General features: G+C 44.2%; 1 protein-coding gene across 1 annotated transcript in view; it reads left to right on the top strand.

Moving 5' to 3' along the window:
• The first annotated feature begins 577 nt into the window (after nucleotides 1–577).
• CACNA2D4 (calcium voltage-gated channel auxiliary subunit alpha2delta 4) overlaps nucleotides 578–17,374 on the top strand; it is a 113,052-nt gene continuing 96,255 nt past the window's right edge. Inside the window, exons 1-6 of the mRNA XM_059404551.1 lie at nucleotides 578–753; nucleotides 4,009–4,090; nucleotides 5,910–6,026; nucleotides 13,159–13,218; nucleotides 14,543–14,705; nucleotides 15,053–15,184. Coding sequence (XP_059260534.1) covers nucleotides 578–753; nucleotides 4,009–4,090; nucleotides 5,910–6,026; nucleotides 13,159–13,218; nucleotides 14,543–14,705; nucleotides 15,053–15,184 — 730 coding nt within the window. The remainder of the gene's footprint in view (nucleotides 754–4,008; nucleotides 4,091–5,909; nucleotides 6,027–13,158; nucleotides 13,219–14,542; nucleotides 14,706–15,052; nucleotides 15,185–17,374) is intronic.

Raw genomic sequence — 17,374 nt, 5'->3', positions numbered from 1 at the left:
CTCAGGCTTAAAACATCAATCTGTGACATCTCTTGGTAAGTCAGAGCATTGAACAAATGTCCCCTGTTATTCTCAGACCAGCGTCGTGGCATCTCCTCTCCTTGGGTCCAGAAGGAACAAGTCTATAGGACCAGCTCTGCCTCTTTAAAGTACGAGGTTGTGCTCTGACCCCTAAGGGAATGTCTTCTGGAATCAGGATAATCCTGCTGAGGTCGCTTAGGCCACCTCCTCCTCCCTGCTGTCAGGCAGGGGATTAGAGGAGAGGCCTGTGGATTAACGGGCTCATTTTGTCATAATCACCCCTCCTCCCCAGACCATCAGCCCCTCCTGGAGCCTGCTGGTCAGGCCAGGCAGCTCCTCTGTGCACCATTCTCTGCAGGGCAGAAAGAAGTCCTTGCCCCTGCCAAAACACTGTAGCAAGACCAGACTGAAAGCGGGGTGACCTCAGGCTTGCCGGGACTCGGAAGGCAGAAGGCCTGGGGACGTCCCAAGTATCTGGGTGACAGGTGGACAGAGCTGGCAGTTGGAGGCCGCTCTCCTCTCTCCCTCCTTTCACCCCGAGCTCTGCAGGGACACCATGCCAGGACTGCCCAGGTTCCACCCAGACACCAACGCCCTCCACCATCGGAGGCCCTGCTGCCCATGGCCAGTGGCGCCAGCCTCTCTACGGAAGACCACGATCATGCTGAGCCTGCTGCTCTCCAGCACCTCCCTGCCCCCCACACACGGGCAGGCCAAGATTCCTCTGGAAACGTAAGCATCAAGTTCCGCCCCCACCCCATAGAATCCTCTGGCCTTGTCCTCCCTTCCTTCCTCCTGGAGAGTCAATCCTCTGCCCACCCTCCTAGCCTGGACCTCTGGCCTCCCTTGGGACACTCCCCTGGGGGCTTGCACTGCCCACCATCTCTTCCCCTCCTCTCTTCCCACCTGATTCCCATTATGGAGCGGCACCTGCCATTCCAGGGACACCTGCCGGTTTTAGGCAGAAGTGATCATGAGGGCCCTCACACCTCCGGATGGGAAACAGGACAGTGGCTGGAGCACCTGCAGGCCAGAGGGATGACCCTTCGTGGATAATCACTGCGATGAGTCCACTGGGAATGGGGGCTTTGCTGGCTCAAAGCGATCATCGCAGCTCCCTAAGGATTTGTGAGGAAATTTGTGTTTCAACACTCTGAGAGAGTAAAGCGGTTCTAAACCGACAAAACAGATCATGCAGCCAGGCACTGAGCAAGACTGGACTTCTGTCGTCTTCACCTTCCCTTCCTGCCTCCTTCCAGGCCTCCTTCTGCATCCTGTCAGTCAGACCAGCTCCAGGAAAGACTCTGTTATCAGTCAGTTACACTTTAGTATAAAGCTTAGTTGCTCTTCCTTGCTCTGGCGGTCCTATTAAAGAAATGGCCGAGATACGTGGGGACCAGAGCATTCTAGATGGCAGGGGACCACTTGCTGAGTCCATACCCGAGTCCAGCATAATAGCCACCAGAGCCAGCCGCCAGCCTCGCATCTGAACAGGAGTGGGGACCGGGAGGCCGAACAAAGCACGCCTTTGTCAGGGGTGCATAGCAACGGCACTGTTGACGTTGGGTAGTAGAGCCTCTACTGTTTCTGAGCCTGGCACAGTGCTGTGCAGTTGAGGACACGAGCTCAGAGAGGTTAGGGGACCTCCCCACGTTCATGTGGGCAGTAAATGGAAGTGCCTGAATTTAAACTCAAGTCCACTTGACCTGCGCTTTCCCCACTGCTGGGCTATATGAGGATCTGTTGCTGAGGAAGAGGTTGAGAGTAATTTTCCATCTCCAGAACACACAGCAACTGATAGTAGAAGGAAAAACTCTGGGAATGGGCTGAGTGTTGAGTAAGGTAGCTGGAATCCAGGTCTTGGTTGTGGAGAACCATAGCCTGGACCGTGTACATAGCAACCTCGAGAGCTGGCCAAGATTACTTGCCTTTAAAGGTACCTGTGTCTGTACCTGCCCTCTCCCTTGGATCCAGACCTCTGCCAGGCCCCTGGCACCAGCCCTATTTCCCCTGCTGAATCCCCTTCTCAGTCTTGTGCACCCCAATGGCACCACATCTCCCTCAAATCATGCTCTTCCTTCCCACTTGACCCTCACCCTCACCCCTTGCCAGGCTCCTACTGCCCTTCCAAATCTGTTGCCACCAATATCCCTAAAGATTTCCTCCCTGCCCAAACCACTAGACATCCCTGGCCTCCTCTCACTGAACTTCCTTCTCCTTGACTCTTGATACCTCAACGTCCATAACAATGAGCTCTCCTGGGTCTCCTTGGGCAACTGAATGAAACTTCTGTCCTCCTCAAGCAATCCTTTCCGTCTGCCTGCCCCTGAGATTGTCAGTATACCCCAGGGTTTGTCACCACTCACAGGTCTTCTCATGCTCACACTCTCCTTGAATGAGTCCCTCTGCCTTCAGAATCTCAACTCACCCATATGCTAATGACTCTCTCAGCCCTGCCTCTGACTCTTAGACTGACATACGCATTGGCTATGGACAGCTCTTCCTGAAGATCATATGACGTTTTAAATTCAAGTGTGTGTCTTTCAAGATATAATACAATCAGTGCCTTCTGGAGTTGTGCAGTGCACAACCTGACCTATAGCACACAGCATCCCTGCAACAGGGAGGAATTCCACATTCTACATATCCCGGAACATTCGAGATTGCAGGGGGCCATTTGCTCAGTCCATACCCGAGTCTGGCATGATAGGCCACCAGAGCAGAGCCAGCCTCGCATCTGATCAGCAGTAGGGACCAGGAGGCGGAACATTCATCACCTTCCACCCTCCCCAACTTGTCCTCCACCCCGATCTTCCCGATATTCTGAATTTAATCCAACAGCATCAACTTGACCACCCAGGCTGGAAACCTAGAGTCATTTTTGACTCCTCAAGCTCTTCTCTACTGTTTATGTAGAAATCTCTTCCGAATCTCTTTGGCAGGGTAAACTCTCCTGAACTTCTAACACTGACCTTAGATCCCGTTTGTCCCAAGAAGCCTTTTGGCACCACCACTACTCCTCTCCAAGCTTTGTTGGTACCCCTTCACCTTCATGCATGCATCACACTATCTGTATGTGGAGGGGTATCCCTCCTCACTGAGGGTGTTACAAAGGTGAGGACTACAATGAGGTCCCAGCACTGTGTATGATGGGGTGGCACATAGTAGGACCTCAATAATTATTGGCTGAATGACAGCATGAAGGCACCCTTGATAGGACCGTGTGGACAAACCCATTTGGCTCCATCCGGAGACGCTCAGATGAGGTCCTGTGTACTCATTGCAGGACACCCCCAGCCTTCCCAGGGGGCAGGACCTTGGTGCGTTTCCAAGGACGGATGGGAGGTCAGGGCTTCTCCACGAGGCTGCCTGCACCCCGGATGTGGGGTGGCCTCCTCACACCCCCCTGCCTGGCCTGCTGTCACCTGCACAGAAGCAGCTCAGAGCGTCTTCCTCTGCCGCAGCCTCATGTCCCCCTCTGCAGTTTTAATAGAGGATTCGGTGACCAGTAGTGACCTGGAACAGGGAACCCTGGAAAGCATGGCCCACTGAGAATCTATAGTGGTGCCAAACAGCTCCCGTTTCCATCCTCAGGGTCATCCCCGTCCAGGCCTGGACCCATCCACAGCCTCTTCCCCTTCTCCACTCACAGAGGAGAACTCTTGGGGGCTTAGGGTCAGAATGTGCTTCCCAGCTGGTCCTCCCTGCCCCCTCAGGGCAGCTGTGGAGCCCCCAAAGGGTCCTCTTGGTTTCCTGCCCCAACCAGGAGGAAGGGTAGCTCTTTGTGTGTGTTTCTGGGTATAGGTCAGTATGTATGCCCACCCAGGTATATATATATGAAACTCTATGTATTATGTGTGTCTCTGAGTGTGTGTCAGTGGGTGTCTGTGTGTGCACACTGTTGTTTTCTATGTGCATGTGTGTGTGTGTCGCACGTGTGTCTGTGTGTGCATATGTGAATACACACGCACTCCCGTCACCTGGCAGAGTGAAGCTGTGGGCAGACACCTTCGGGCAGGACCTGTATAACACCGTGACCAAGTACTCAGGCTCTCTCTTGCTGCAAAAGGTCAGTAACCCCCTCCCGGGGAGCTCAAAGGGTGGTCAGAGGGCAGTCAGCCAGGGACTTCCTCCTGGTGGAGAAGCAGAGTCCTCTAATCCCTGAACATCCATGCTTTAAGGGGTCTTGGAGAACATCTAATCCATTCTCCTCGTTCTCAGATGGGGAAACTGAGGCCCAGGGAAGGAATGATTTGCCCAAGTCACAGAGCAAGTCAGTGGCCAAGAGCAGAGGGTCAGTTCAGATCCTCCAGACGCTGATGCCAGGATAGAATTGGATGGGCCAGAGATTTACCTGGACAGTTCTGTAAAGAATAAAAGGGAGAGGGAGCAGGTGTAGACAGAGTGGGATCCTGCCTTTACACCTGTGAGCTGGCACAGGGAGGAAGGAGACAAGGGTGAGTGCCTGCAGGGGCTGCTTGGGCTGGAGAAGTAGATGAGTGGGCCTGCGGCCCTCTGGGGGGAGAGCTTCCCTGACCTCCAATTCTCGGGACCTCTAGCCATGCAGGGGTGCTGGAGGGCACCCACATGGGGCCATAGCTGAGGTCTAGCCCACGCCTAGCTCCCCGGCAGGAAGAGGGCCTTGAGTGACAGGACGATGCACCAGCTTCTCCTTGCCTTTATTTATTAATTACTTTATTGCAGATTGAAACCGAGTCTCTCCTCTTACTGGATTATAAACAACCCCATTCTCTCTGATATTTATAACTCCCAGACCGGTTTTAATAATAGTCTGCCATTCTCTATTATTACCATTTGCTAAGAGCTTTATACTCAAGATTTAATTCTCACCACAGCTTCATAAAGTGAGTATGATCTTTGCCATTTCCTAAATGTTGTTAAGAGCAAATCTCAGGTTTTTATGCCAGAGCGCGGCCACACTGCAGCCCTTCCTCGGGCCGCTGGGCGGGGCTGAAGGGAGTGGGCGGAGCCAGGGCGGGCACCTACCTCTCCCACGCCCCCTGCAGGCCGCTGTAGCAATGACAGCTCAGACCCACTTCCGCTCACGTGGAGTTTCCACCCAGCGAAGCACCAGGTCGTTTGATTTTCTCATTTGTGCCCTCCAACCCCAGGTGAGGCAGATGCAGCAATAATGACGTGGCCATTTGGGGTAAAAGCATTCTAGAGCGTGCTCTAAAGCCGTCCAATGTCGCATCTTGTAGTTGAGGAGACGGAGTAACTCACGTGAGGTCACATGGTCACAAGGTTGCCAAATGGGGTCATTAGACTTTAGTGACACACACACTAGGTGAGAGATTATCTCCTGCGAGCCCAAAGTGTAGACTTGAATCCAGCTCTCTTAACTCTCCTAGATTCTCCAGCAACTCCGGCAGCATGAACCCTTGTAACTCCTGCTGAGCTCTGCCCAGGCAGTAGAATTATAGTTCACACTGTTGGGAGCAGGGCCACACTGATACCTGGGGCATCAGGGAAAAATGAGCTGCTCATAATCCCTGTGAGCAGCACCAGGGAGGCATCATGACTCCATAAAGATGGAAATCTGGGAGACCTGGGCCATCCCAGGTCCTCCATTCAAGGGCTGTGTGACCTTGGTCAAGTTTGTTGACCTCTCTGAGCCTCAGTCTACTCCCTTTTAAGGTTATTAACCACAGATTTAATGTCCAAAGTTCCTAGAACAGAGAGAACTTTGATAAGAGGCAACTATTAATGGTAGTGGGGGCAATTATACCAGAAGGCGAGAGCCTGTCCTTACCTCTCCTTGAGTCAACAAGACTCCACAAGTGTGAATGCTTAGTTGAGAGGATGGAGGCTGCACGTAATCATGTACAAGGCTACAGGTGCGCATCTCTCCCACTTCCCCCACACAGAAATACAAGGATGTGGAACCCAGTCTGAGTATCTCAGAGGTGGACGGCTTAGAGCTGGTGAGGAAGTTCTCAGAGGATATGGAGGCCATGCTCCGCAGGAAAGTGGAGGCTGTCAAGGTACTCTCGGTTCTATGATTTGTGGAGGGGTTCTGGCCCAACCCCCATGACACCAAAATGACCCTCAATGTTGTGCTCCCTTTATCCTCTTTCCCACACCATCTTCTTCCTATCTTATGAGTGTCTGCTTTGTAGCCTCACGAGCCAAAAGATCATTTGTAAAGGAGAAAATGTTGGGAATCAAGAGAAGAGAGGTGGGGGCTAGAATTTGAACTCTGCCTGAGGGAACTTTGTCCAATACAATAGGATCAACTTACAGTGTCAAGAGGGGTTCTGCATCACAACCTCATATTCAGAGACAGGCACAGAGCAGGTATAGAGTAAAGTTTTAGGGGTCACTAACTGATGAATGAATAGGTGGATGGATGGGTGGCCAATGGGTGGAAGGGAACACAGCTGGATGGAGAGCTCAAAAAGCAAGCTCCTTCATCTCCTTTCCCTTTTCTCCTCTATCCATGCTCTCCTCTTCTGCATATCAGCCCACCCTTCATGGCACCCACATTCTCTGAGGGCCACCCAGATCCCAGAGGTACTTACAGTGCTGGGCCTCGTGTTCAGGTGATTCCCACATTGCACATCCACTGAGCAGGAAGGACCTGCCCCAATATCTTTGGGGACCTGGCTAAGTGGAGAGACATGGTTCCTGCTCCACCCAGCCAGAAATCTGACCATCCAAGACCAGTCTTATCCCAAAAAGGACTCCCTTGGGGGAACCAGGAAAATGACAGAGCTAGGATGGTAGATCATGCAGGGGAGGCAAGGTCAGGGGTTGGGGAGAGAGCAGACTGCAGTCTGCACAGTGGGCCTGCCTGGCTCCCCACCTCCCCATCAGAACCCACTTTCTGGGAAGCATCAGCATCAGAGTCTCTGGGGCCTTCTTTCCCACAAGTTACAATTTGCAGCCTCTTTTCCACAGCTTAGGAGAGCGGGATTGTAGCATCAGAGATGATAACTTGGGGACTGGAGAGCCCACCCTGGACTATGGTGGGAGGACACTGATCTCACAAACAACCAACACGGGCAGTCTGCCTCCTTCTGTCTACGGTGCTGTTTGAAACCCCTCTCTGGGCACAGACATTGGGCACCCCTTTGGGTACTGGTCCTTATGCTAGAACAAAAGTAATTCTGCTGCACTCCCAGAGACAAGGGCTCTGGGCTCTCTAGGGCTCCAGTTCCACTGTCTTTCCCATGGCTCCCACTGAGGAAACCAACCAAAAGAAAAGAGTGTTTGCTTGGCCAGTCTCCAAGTACCAGGCCCCACTCCTGCCTGGGGGTTCCATGGGGGCCTCAGTCACAGGCCCTTCTACATGGCATCCATCGGGAAATTTCCTGCAAAGCAGCACTAAAATTATCTTTGCCCTGTGAATAATGCTTCAGTGAAAATGAGAGCATAGATATCTTTTCAAGATTCTGATTTCATTCCCTTTGGCTATATAACCAGAAGTGGGACTGCTGGATTATAGGGTAGTTCTGTTTTAAGTTTTGGGGGAACCTTCATACTCTTTTCCATGTGGGGTACCAATTTACATTCCCATTGACAATGCAAGGGTTCCTTTTTCTCCACACCCTCACTTGTTATCTTACATCTTTCTAATAATAGTTGTCCATCCCCTACACACCTTCCCTCTGGTGACCACCAGATTGTTCTCTATATTTAAGAGTCTGTTTTTTGGTTGGTCTCTTTTTCCTTTGTTTTGTTTCCGAAATTCCACATATGACTGGACTTATATGGTATGTGTCTTTCTCTGACTTATTTCACTTGGAATTACAACTCCTAAGTCCATACATGTTGTTGCAAATGGTAAGATTTCATTTTTTATTATGATTGAGTAATATTCTATTTTATAAATAGAATTTATAATTAAATAGATTTTATAAATTATATAGATACATAATTAAATTATATAACTATATAATTATATAATTTAATTATATTTTAAATCTATATAATTCTATATAAATCTATATATAATCTATATAATTAAATTATATAGACTTATAATTAAATATATTTATACACTAATAAATTTATAATTAAATTTATAAATAAATAGAATAGTAATATTCTATTTTATAAATAGAATAATATTCTATTTTATAAATAGAATAATATTCTATTTTATAAATAGAATAATATTCTATTCTAAAAATAGAATAATATTCTATTTTTATAAATAGAATTGCATAAATAGAATCTATTTTATAAATAGAATATTACTCAATCATAATAAAAAATGAAATCTTGCCATTTGCAACAACATGTATATATAACATATATATAAAATAAAATATAATAATATAAAAAAGAATATAATAAATATAAAAAGGAATATAATAAATATAATAATATAAAAAGAATATAATGAAGTAATAAATAGAATATTACTATTAATACTATTAATATTACTATGTAATAGAATATGTATGCACCACATCTTTTTCCATTCATCTATCAATGAGCAAATGAGTTGTTTCTATATCTTGGCTATTGTAAGTAATGTTACAATAAACATAGGGAGGCATATATCTTTTTGAATTAGTGTTTTTATTTTCTTTGTGTAAACACCAGTAGTGGAATTACTGGATAATCCAGTACTTCTATTTTTAATTTTTTGAGAATCTCCATATTATTTTCCATGGTGGTTGTACCAGTTTGCATTCCCACCAGCAGTGCACGAGGGTTCTTTTTTCTTCATATCTTCACCAACACTTGTTATTTCTTGTGTTTTTGAGTTTAGCCATTCTCAGAGGTGTAAAGAGATATCTCATTGAGGTTTTAGTCTGCACTTCCCTGATAATAAGTGATGTTGAGCATCTTCTAATGTGTCTGTTGACCATCTGGATGTCTTCTTTAGAAAAATGTCTAGTCAGGGGTGCCTGGGTTGTTCAGTCATTAAGAGTCTGCCTTCAGCTCAGGTCATGATGCCTGGGTCCAGGGATGGGCCCTGCATCAAGCTCCCTGCTCAGCAGGAAACCTGATTCTCCCTTTCCCACTCCCCCTGCTTATGTTCCCTTTCTTGCTGTGTGTCTCTCTGTCAAATAAAAAAATCTTTTTTAAAAAGAAAAGAAAAGAAAAATGTCTATTCAGTTCTTCTGCCCATTTTAATTGGATTATTCTGGGGTTTTTTTCCCTTGTTGCATTGTATGAATTCTTTGTATATTTTGGATATTAACTGCTTATCAGATATATCATTTGCAGATACCTTCTCTCATTCAGTAGGTTGCCTTTTGTTTGGTTGGTTTCTTTCGTGTGCAAAAGCCTTTCATTTTGCTATAGTCCCAAAAGTTTATTTTCACTTTTGTTTACCTTGCCAGAAGAGACTAATCTAGAAAAATGTTTCTATGGTCAGTGTCAGAGAAATTACTCCTTGTGTTTTCTTCTAGGAATTTTGTAGTTTCAGGTCTCACATTTAGGTCTTTGATCCATTTTGAGTTTATTTTCCTGGACAGTGTAAGAAAGAGGTCCAACTTTATTCTTCTGTATGTAGGTCTCCAATTTTCCCAACTGTATGTTCACTCTGTTGATTGTTTCCTTTGGTGTGCAGAAGATTTCTGGTTTGATGCAGACAACGAAAGCAATACAGAAATGGCTGATGCAATCTCATTTCTATTTTTGCTTTTGTTCTCTGTGGAGAACAAAACTTCTTGACCAGTGTCAAGAAGCTTTTTCTTTATGCTTTTTTCTAGTAATTTTATAATTTCAGGTCTTACATTTAGGTCTTTCATTTATTTTGAGTTGATTGTCTTTTCTTTTTTTATGTTTTATTTATTTTTTTTAATTTAATTTTATTTTTTCAGTGTTCCAAGATTCATTGTTTATTTTGAGTTGATTTTCATATCTGGTGGTAATAAAGGCCCAATTTAATTCTTCTACATGTAAATATTTAGTTTTCCTCATACCATTTATTTAAGAGACTATTTTTTTTTTTTTTTTTTTTTTTTTTGCCATTGTGTGCACTTAGCACCTTAAAGATCAGTTAATTGTAAAATGTATGGATTTCTTTCGGGGCTCCATTCTATTTTATTTGTCTATATGTCTGTTTTTGTGCCAATACCAACTGCTTTGATTATTGTAGCTTTGTAATATATTTTGAAATCAGGAAAGTGTGATGTGAAATTAGCTTTGTTCTTCTTGTCCAAGATTGTTCTGGCTACTCAAGGCCATCTGTGGTTCCATATAAATTTTACAATAGTTTTTCTATTTCTGTAAAGAATGACCTTGGAATTTTGATAGGGATTGTATTGAGTTTATAGATCACTTTGTGTAGTTGGACTTTTTTTTTTGGTATTATTATTCCTCTTTTATTTATTTTGTTATGTCAGTCAGTCAATACATCATTAGTTTTTGATGTAATGTTCCATGTTTCATTATTTGCATGTAACACCCAGTGCTCATCACAACACATACCCTCCTTAATACCCATCACCCGCTACCCCATCCCCCACCCCTACCCCTCTGAAACCCTCAGTTTGATTCCCAGAGTACATAGTCTCTCACGGTTTATCTCCCCCCTCTGATTCCCTCTCCTTCAGTTTTATCTTCCTTCCCCTAATGTCCTCTGAGTTATTCCTTATATTCCACATATGAGTGAAACCATATGCTAATTGTCTTTCTCTGCTTGACTTACTTCACTTTGCATAATGCCTTCCGGTTCCAGCCATGTCGATGCAAATGTTGGGTATTTATCTTTTCTGTTGACTGAGTAATATTCTATTGTATATATGGACCATGTCTTCTTTATCCATTCATCTGTTGAAGGGTATCTCAGCTCCTTCCATAGTTTGGCTATTGTGGACTTTACTGTTATGAACATTGGGGTGTATGTGCCCCTTCTTTTCACTACATCTGTATCTTTGGGGTAAATACCCAGTAATGCAATTGCTGCATTGCAGGGTGAGTCTATTTTTAACTTTTTGAGGAAACCCCCTCCTGTTTTCTGAAGTGGTTGTACTAACTTGCATTCCTATCAACAGTGTAAGAGGGTTCCCCTTTCTCCACAATCTCACCAACATTTGTTATTTCCTGCCTTGTTAAGTTTTGCCATCCTAACTGGTGTAAGATCATATCTCAATGTGATTTTTATTTGAATTTCCCTGATGGGAAATGATGTTAAATATTTTTTCATGTGTTTGTTAGCATTTATATGTCTTCTTTGGAGAAGTGTCTGTTCATGTCTTCTGCCCATGTTTTGACTTGATTATTTCTTTTTTGGGTGTTGAGTTTGAGAAGTTCTTTATAGATCTTGAATAACAACCCCTTATCTATAATGTCACTTGCAAATATCTTTTCCCTATATAAGGGTTGCCTGTTAGTTTTGTTGACTGTTTCCTTTGCTGTGCAGAAGTTTTTATTTTGATGAAATCCCAAAAGTTCATTTTTGTTTTTGTTTCCTTTACCTTTGGAGACGTGTCATGAAAGAAGTTGCTGTGACCAGTGGTAGTGCTGTTATTTTAACAATATTAATTTTCAAAAGAATATGAATTCTTCCAATCCATGAAAAAAGATCTTCCTATTATCTGTGTCTCCTTTAATTTCCTTACTTCCCATGATTCTCTATAATGCTGGCATCCTTTCCTTTTTCTTTTCTTTCTTTCTTTTTTTTTTTTTTTAAGTTGTGGTAAATACACATTATACAAAAGTTACCAGTGGGTAACCTGGATGGCTCCGTCAGTTAAGCATCCAACTCTTGGTTTAGGCTGAGATGATGATCTCAGGGTGATGAGATAAAGCCTGGCTTTGGGCTCTGTGCTGGCCATGGAGCCTGGTTGAGATCTCTCTCCCTCTCTCTTTGTTCCTCCTCCCTTGCTCATACTCTCATATGCTCTCTCTCTAAAAATAAGATAAGATAAAATAAAATAAATATTTAAGTTACAATTTTAACCATTTTTAAAGTGTACAGTTCAGTGGCATTAGATACACTCCATGCAACTATCTTCACTATCTAGTTCCAGAACTTTTCATCACTCCCAAACAGAAACCCTGAACCCATTAAGCAGTCACTCCAATTTCCTTACCCCTCTGATTTCTTGTAACCACTAATCTGCTTTCTGTCCATAGATTTTCCATTCTGGATATTTCACAAAGGTGGAGTTATACAATATATAACCTTTTTATATCTGGAGTCTTTCACTTTTTAAGGTTCATCATGTCTTAACATGTACCAGAACTCCATTTATTTTTATGGTTGAAAAATTTTTTATTTATGGGTATCCCCCATTTTGGGGGATGTTCATCAATTGATGAATATTTGGATTGTTTCTATCTTTTGACTACTGACTATGCATATTTGTATGTATGTGTGTAGAATAGATACATATGTGAATATATGTACATACACACACATTTTAATAGACTTTAATTTTATTTTTTTTAATATTTTATTTATTTCAGAGAAGAGAGAGAGCATGTGTGCAAGCATGGGGGGTGGATTGCCAGATGGAGAAGTAGACTCCCCTTGGAGCAGAGAGACTGATATGAGGCTCGATCCCAGGACTCTGGGATCATGATCTGGGCCAAAGGCAGACACTTAACTGACTGAGCCACCAAACACCCCTAGACTTTGTTTTGGAAGAAAGTAAAGTTTCCATATACCCCTGCCCCCACAAATACACAGTCTCCCCAGCTATCAGCAATTCCCACCAGAGTGATACATTTGTTACAATTGATGAACCTATATTATCACATGATTATCAACCAAAGTCCAGGTTTACATGAGGGCTCACTCTTGGTGTGGTACATTCTATGGGTTTTGACACATGCATCCAACATTATAGATCATGCAGAGTAGTTTCACTGCCCTAAAAAGTCCTCTGTTTTCTGCCTATTCGTCCCTCCCTCCCCAAAAACCTCTGGCTACTACTGATCTTTTTCCTTTTTCTGTAGTTTTGCTTTTTCCAGAATGTCATGTAGTTGGAGCAGGACGTAGCCTTTTCAGACTGGCTGCTTTCATTGAGTAATATGCATTAGGTTTTGGCCATTGTGAGTAGAGCTGCTATAAACAATTATGCGCAAGTTAGTGTTTGAGTACCTCTTTTCAGTTCCCTTGGGTAAATTCTTAGCAGGAGAAATTACTGAAAACCTTCTGGACTTGTTTTGTCCATTCATTCTCCCTTTTGTGTTCCCATCCTGCAGAATCTAGTAGAGGCTGCTGAGGAGGCTGACCTGAACCATGAATTCAATGAGTCTCTGGTGGTGAGTCTGCCTGCTCCCAGAGCTGCTGCTGGGAGAGTATGACTAATGGCCGAACCACAACCAAGGCCAGGGTCACCTGAGTACAAGATATGGAGGGGTGGGGGAAGGGAGGTCCCACGCTGTCTTTTGATGTGCATAGGATTTGTATGAACCTACAGTAGTAGTTTAATTCTGAAATGTTCTGTGGTCTTTAAGAAGAGATTTATGGATCGGGTAGGAGAGATAGCTATCAAGACCTGGGGGGGCAGGGCACAGAGCAGCAGTCCACCCGTTCCATAAACACGTATTGCCCAACCACAGTGGGTTAGCCTCTGCAAAGATTAAAAAGTCAAGAAGCTCATAGACCAAATTACTCTAGCATATGGCATGTAACCAGCCCATGAGAGTTGGTAAACAGAGTTACAAGAATACAGAAGGGAAGGGGTGCTTCAGCAGGCAGGGTGGCTTTCAGGCCAGCCTCAGGCTGCGGGGGATTTGAGCAGAACAGGCATGGAGAAGCTGAAGGAAAAGAAAAGACACCGAAATTGGAAAACACAAGATTGTGGAAATTGTGAATAGTCAGCTCTGTGTATCCAGGGGATGGTGAAGTGGAAAGTGACTGTGGACAGATAGGAATTTGGCCTCACTTAAGCTCAGAATGGCACATGTTGAAGGGTTTGAGCGAGGGAGGGACACAGCGGGATCTGTGTCCCTTGCCGTCAGCGGTGTTGTGGCATGGGGTGGGACGTAGAGTGTCCTGAGAGGGCTGTTCAAGATCTGAACCAGGTGGTGTGCAGGGAGTGGGGAAGAGGCTCTGATTATGGCTCTAAGTGTGGTCATCCAAGTGGACCCCCCCCCCAACACTGCATGTTAGAGCCAGAGATCACACTGATGACTCCTCAGAGGGGCACTGGGGCCACAGACTGTTTCTTAAAGAGAGAACCTCCTAGAACCCACTGTTCCAAGTCTCTAGGAGCTCCCCACACAGGAAAAAAAAAATTGTGGTGCCCATGATGCTGCTTCTGTCTCTTTACCTCACCTTAGATCTCTGGTTGCTTGTCTCTGGCTCAGATCACGCTCTACAGAGTGGGAAACTGAAGCAATAATCTAGACCATTTACAACAAAAACCAAGTGAATCAACCATGCACTCCAGTATCTGGCTATGTATTGTCTGTATGTGTGATACAGATCATTGTCGGAGTTGTTCACGGCTGTTGCTGGTATAGACGCTGTCAGTCTGTCTGACCCTGTCTCCCATGTCTGAGTCCTCTGACCTGTGCCATTTGTTTTTCTCTCTCTCTTGTGTCCACACTGTCTGTCCTGCTCACACTTGTCTGCTCCTAGTTTGACTATTACAACTCTGTCCTGATCAACGAGAGGGACGAGAACGGCGATTACGTGGAACTGGGGGCTGAGTTTATCCTCGAGTCCAATACACACTTCAGCAACCTGATGGTGAACACCTCCATCAGCAATGTGCAGCTGCCCACCAACGTGTACAACAAAGGTAACTCCCCACCCCCACCTGACACTCTCCCTGAACAGCTTATACTGTGAGTTTTAACGCTATGCCTCCATTTTCCCGAGAAGCCATGAAGGGTATAAACTGAGTCTCCAACCTCTTACACTGAGGAGAACAAGAAGAAGGGATTCTGCACCAGTCTGGACTGGGAGAAAGCTCAGTGTTGCTGGATTGGAGGGTGTGAGTGTGGCTTTCTGAGTGTGAGGTAACAGGCAGCTGTGAACAGCATCACTGTAGCCTGTGTGTGTGTGTGTGTTCAGTGGATGAAGAACCGGTCACTGTTGCTTGTGACTTAGTTTCCCTGTAGCTCCTTCTGTAATCTCATCCTTTAGACCCAGACATTTTAAATGGAGTCTACATGTCTGAAGCCTTGAACCCTGTTTTTGTGGAGAACTTCCGGAGAGACCCAACACTGACCTGGCAATATTTTGGCAGCTCCACTGGATTCTTCAGAATCTATCCAGGTAGGGCCATGAGAAGGCATTTCTGTGGCCTTTTCGGCTTTTCTTGGAATAAGGCAATAGAGCATTGGAGACAGACCTTGGCACTCGGGCCCCCAGTGAATGAACTCCCACCCCATCCAAAAGCATCTCTAAACCACACTTTGACACCCTTTATAACATGATAAGCACATTTATGATAAATAGTTATTAATAAATGAATCAATCAATGAATCAATGACACCATCAATCACCATGGTAACCAGACCCAAAATGCCCACATTAAATCCTTGTCCCATAAAAAGCACTGTGGAAAATTCAAAAATAAGATAAAGCAAGTCTTGATCCTAAGAAGTTTACATCCTAATTGGAGACGTGGAGCATATTCGCTTGAAGTGCTCAATGGCAATGTAAAAATTTTCACAGGTTACTGTGTGATTAATGGCTAACTAAATGGACTGCATGGAGAAAGTTCCCTTGTTCATCAATAAAAATAAGAAACAGAAATATCTACCACAACATTTGCATTTTACTCCAACCCATTTTTATATTTTTAGCACACTATCTGGAAAGTCTTGTAGCTGCCCTGCATTTCTGAGACAGGAAAACAGAAAAGTCCTAAAGGATTTTTAGTGTTCCCAGGCTGGAAAAGCCAGTTCCTCTGCAGGACTACATGGGGATCTTAGAGCCGACAGGGTTCCTGTTGTTAGCCTGCCCTTATCTCTCTGCCTGAATCCACAACCAGTCGCTGGTTCTTTTCTGCTCTCCTGAGCCTCGATGAGCAAGCTCTTCCCCCTTCCATGTAACAGCCCTTCAAGTGCTTGAAGTCAATTCACATGTCCATGGGCCCTTCTTCAGGGTAGAATTTCCACAAGTATTTCTGCCACACCAGGGCTTCCAGAGACATCAACTTGTGTGCAAATAACACTGTCCAGTTATAGTCTGCAAAGAAGGGGGCAATTTCTCACATCCACATCCACATTTATAGATACATGTCAGCCCTCAGGTGGACTGTATTGGGTTGACCATAAATCCTTGACCATGATATACTGTGCCTATTTCTATTTATCTTATTTTTAATTTGTTTAAAAGAGATGCTTGTATATACATGATGGATGCAAAAACTAGAATGTTACCAAACCTCTCTCTACTTAATATGCTCCTCCTCTGATCTGCCCTTGGCCCCCCAACTTTCCCGCAATCCCACCCTCCCAATGACCAGGTAACAGCTATCCTGCACTTTGAACTTAACATCTATTTGAATTTTTTGGCCGTCTGCTTAGTTATTTAGTCTTATCTCATATTTACACACACACACACACACACACACACACACACACACACACACACATCTCCTCAAAAATGCATTGTTTTGTTTAGCTCATTTTTGAAATTTACTAAACTGGTTTTATGTATAGACTTTCAGAGCATACTTTTTTATTCAGTATTATACTAGCAACATTCATCTGGGTTGTCACATATATCTGTATTTTGTCATTTTTGTTCCTGTATCATATTCTTGAGGGCCAATAGATCAGTTCATTCATCCTCCTGATCCTGTCTGGATTGTTTGCAGTTTTTTTTTCTTCTGGTTTTTTGTTTGTTTTTTATTTCTTATTTTTGTTTTGTTTTTTTGGTTTTTTTTGTTTTGTTTTGTTTACTTTTAAGAACAGGGTTGCTATGAACATATCTTATGCATGTGTCCCCAGACACATTATAAGAGCTGCTCTTGAGCATGTACCTAGGGATGGAATTGTTAGGTCCTAAGGTATAGGACTGTTCGGCCATGACAAGAGAGTACAAAATTGTTTTTAAATGCTTGCACCAGTTATAATCTGACCAGCCATGAATAAAAGGTTCTGTTGATGCACATTTTCTCAAACACGGGGTATTGTGAAATGTTAACCATTTTTGTTAATAACACTTTAGTACAAAATGGTATTTCACTGTGGTCTGACACTGTGTTTCTTCCATCGCTTAGAAGTTGAGCATCTCTTTCTTCCTATGTCATTTGTTGTATGCTTTTCTTCTTCTGTGAAATGGCTACTATGTCTTCTGTCTGTTCCCTTTCCTAATGTTAATCTGTCTTTACGGTTTTCTGAAAACCTAACTTGATCATAGCAAGTTAGTCTTTTTTTTTTTTTTAATTAATTTATTTATTTGACAGACAGAGATCACAAGTAGGCAGAGAGGCAGGCAGAGAGAGAGAGAGAG

The sequence above is a fragment of the Mustela nigripes genome, chromosome 6 (assembly GCF_022355385.1).
Source record: "Mustela nigripes isolate SB6536 chromosome 6, MUSNIG.SB6536, whole genome shotgun sequence".
In the NCBI taxonomy this organism is placed as follows: domain Eukaryota; kingdom Metazoa; phylum Chordata; class Mammalia; order Carnivora; family Mustelidae; genus Mustela; species Mustela nigripes.
Note: the sequence above shows the minus strand (reverse complement) of the source record. Positions and strands in the feature narration are given on the sequence as shown.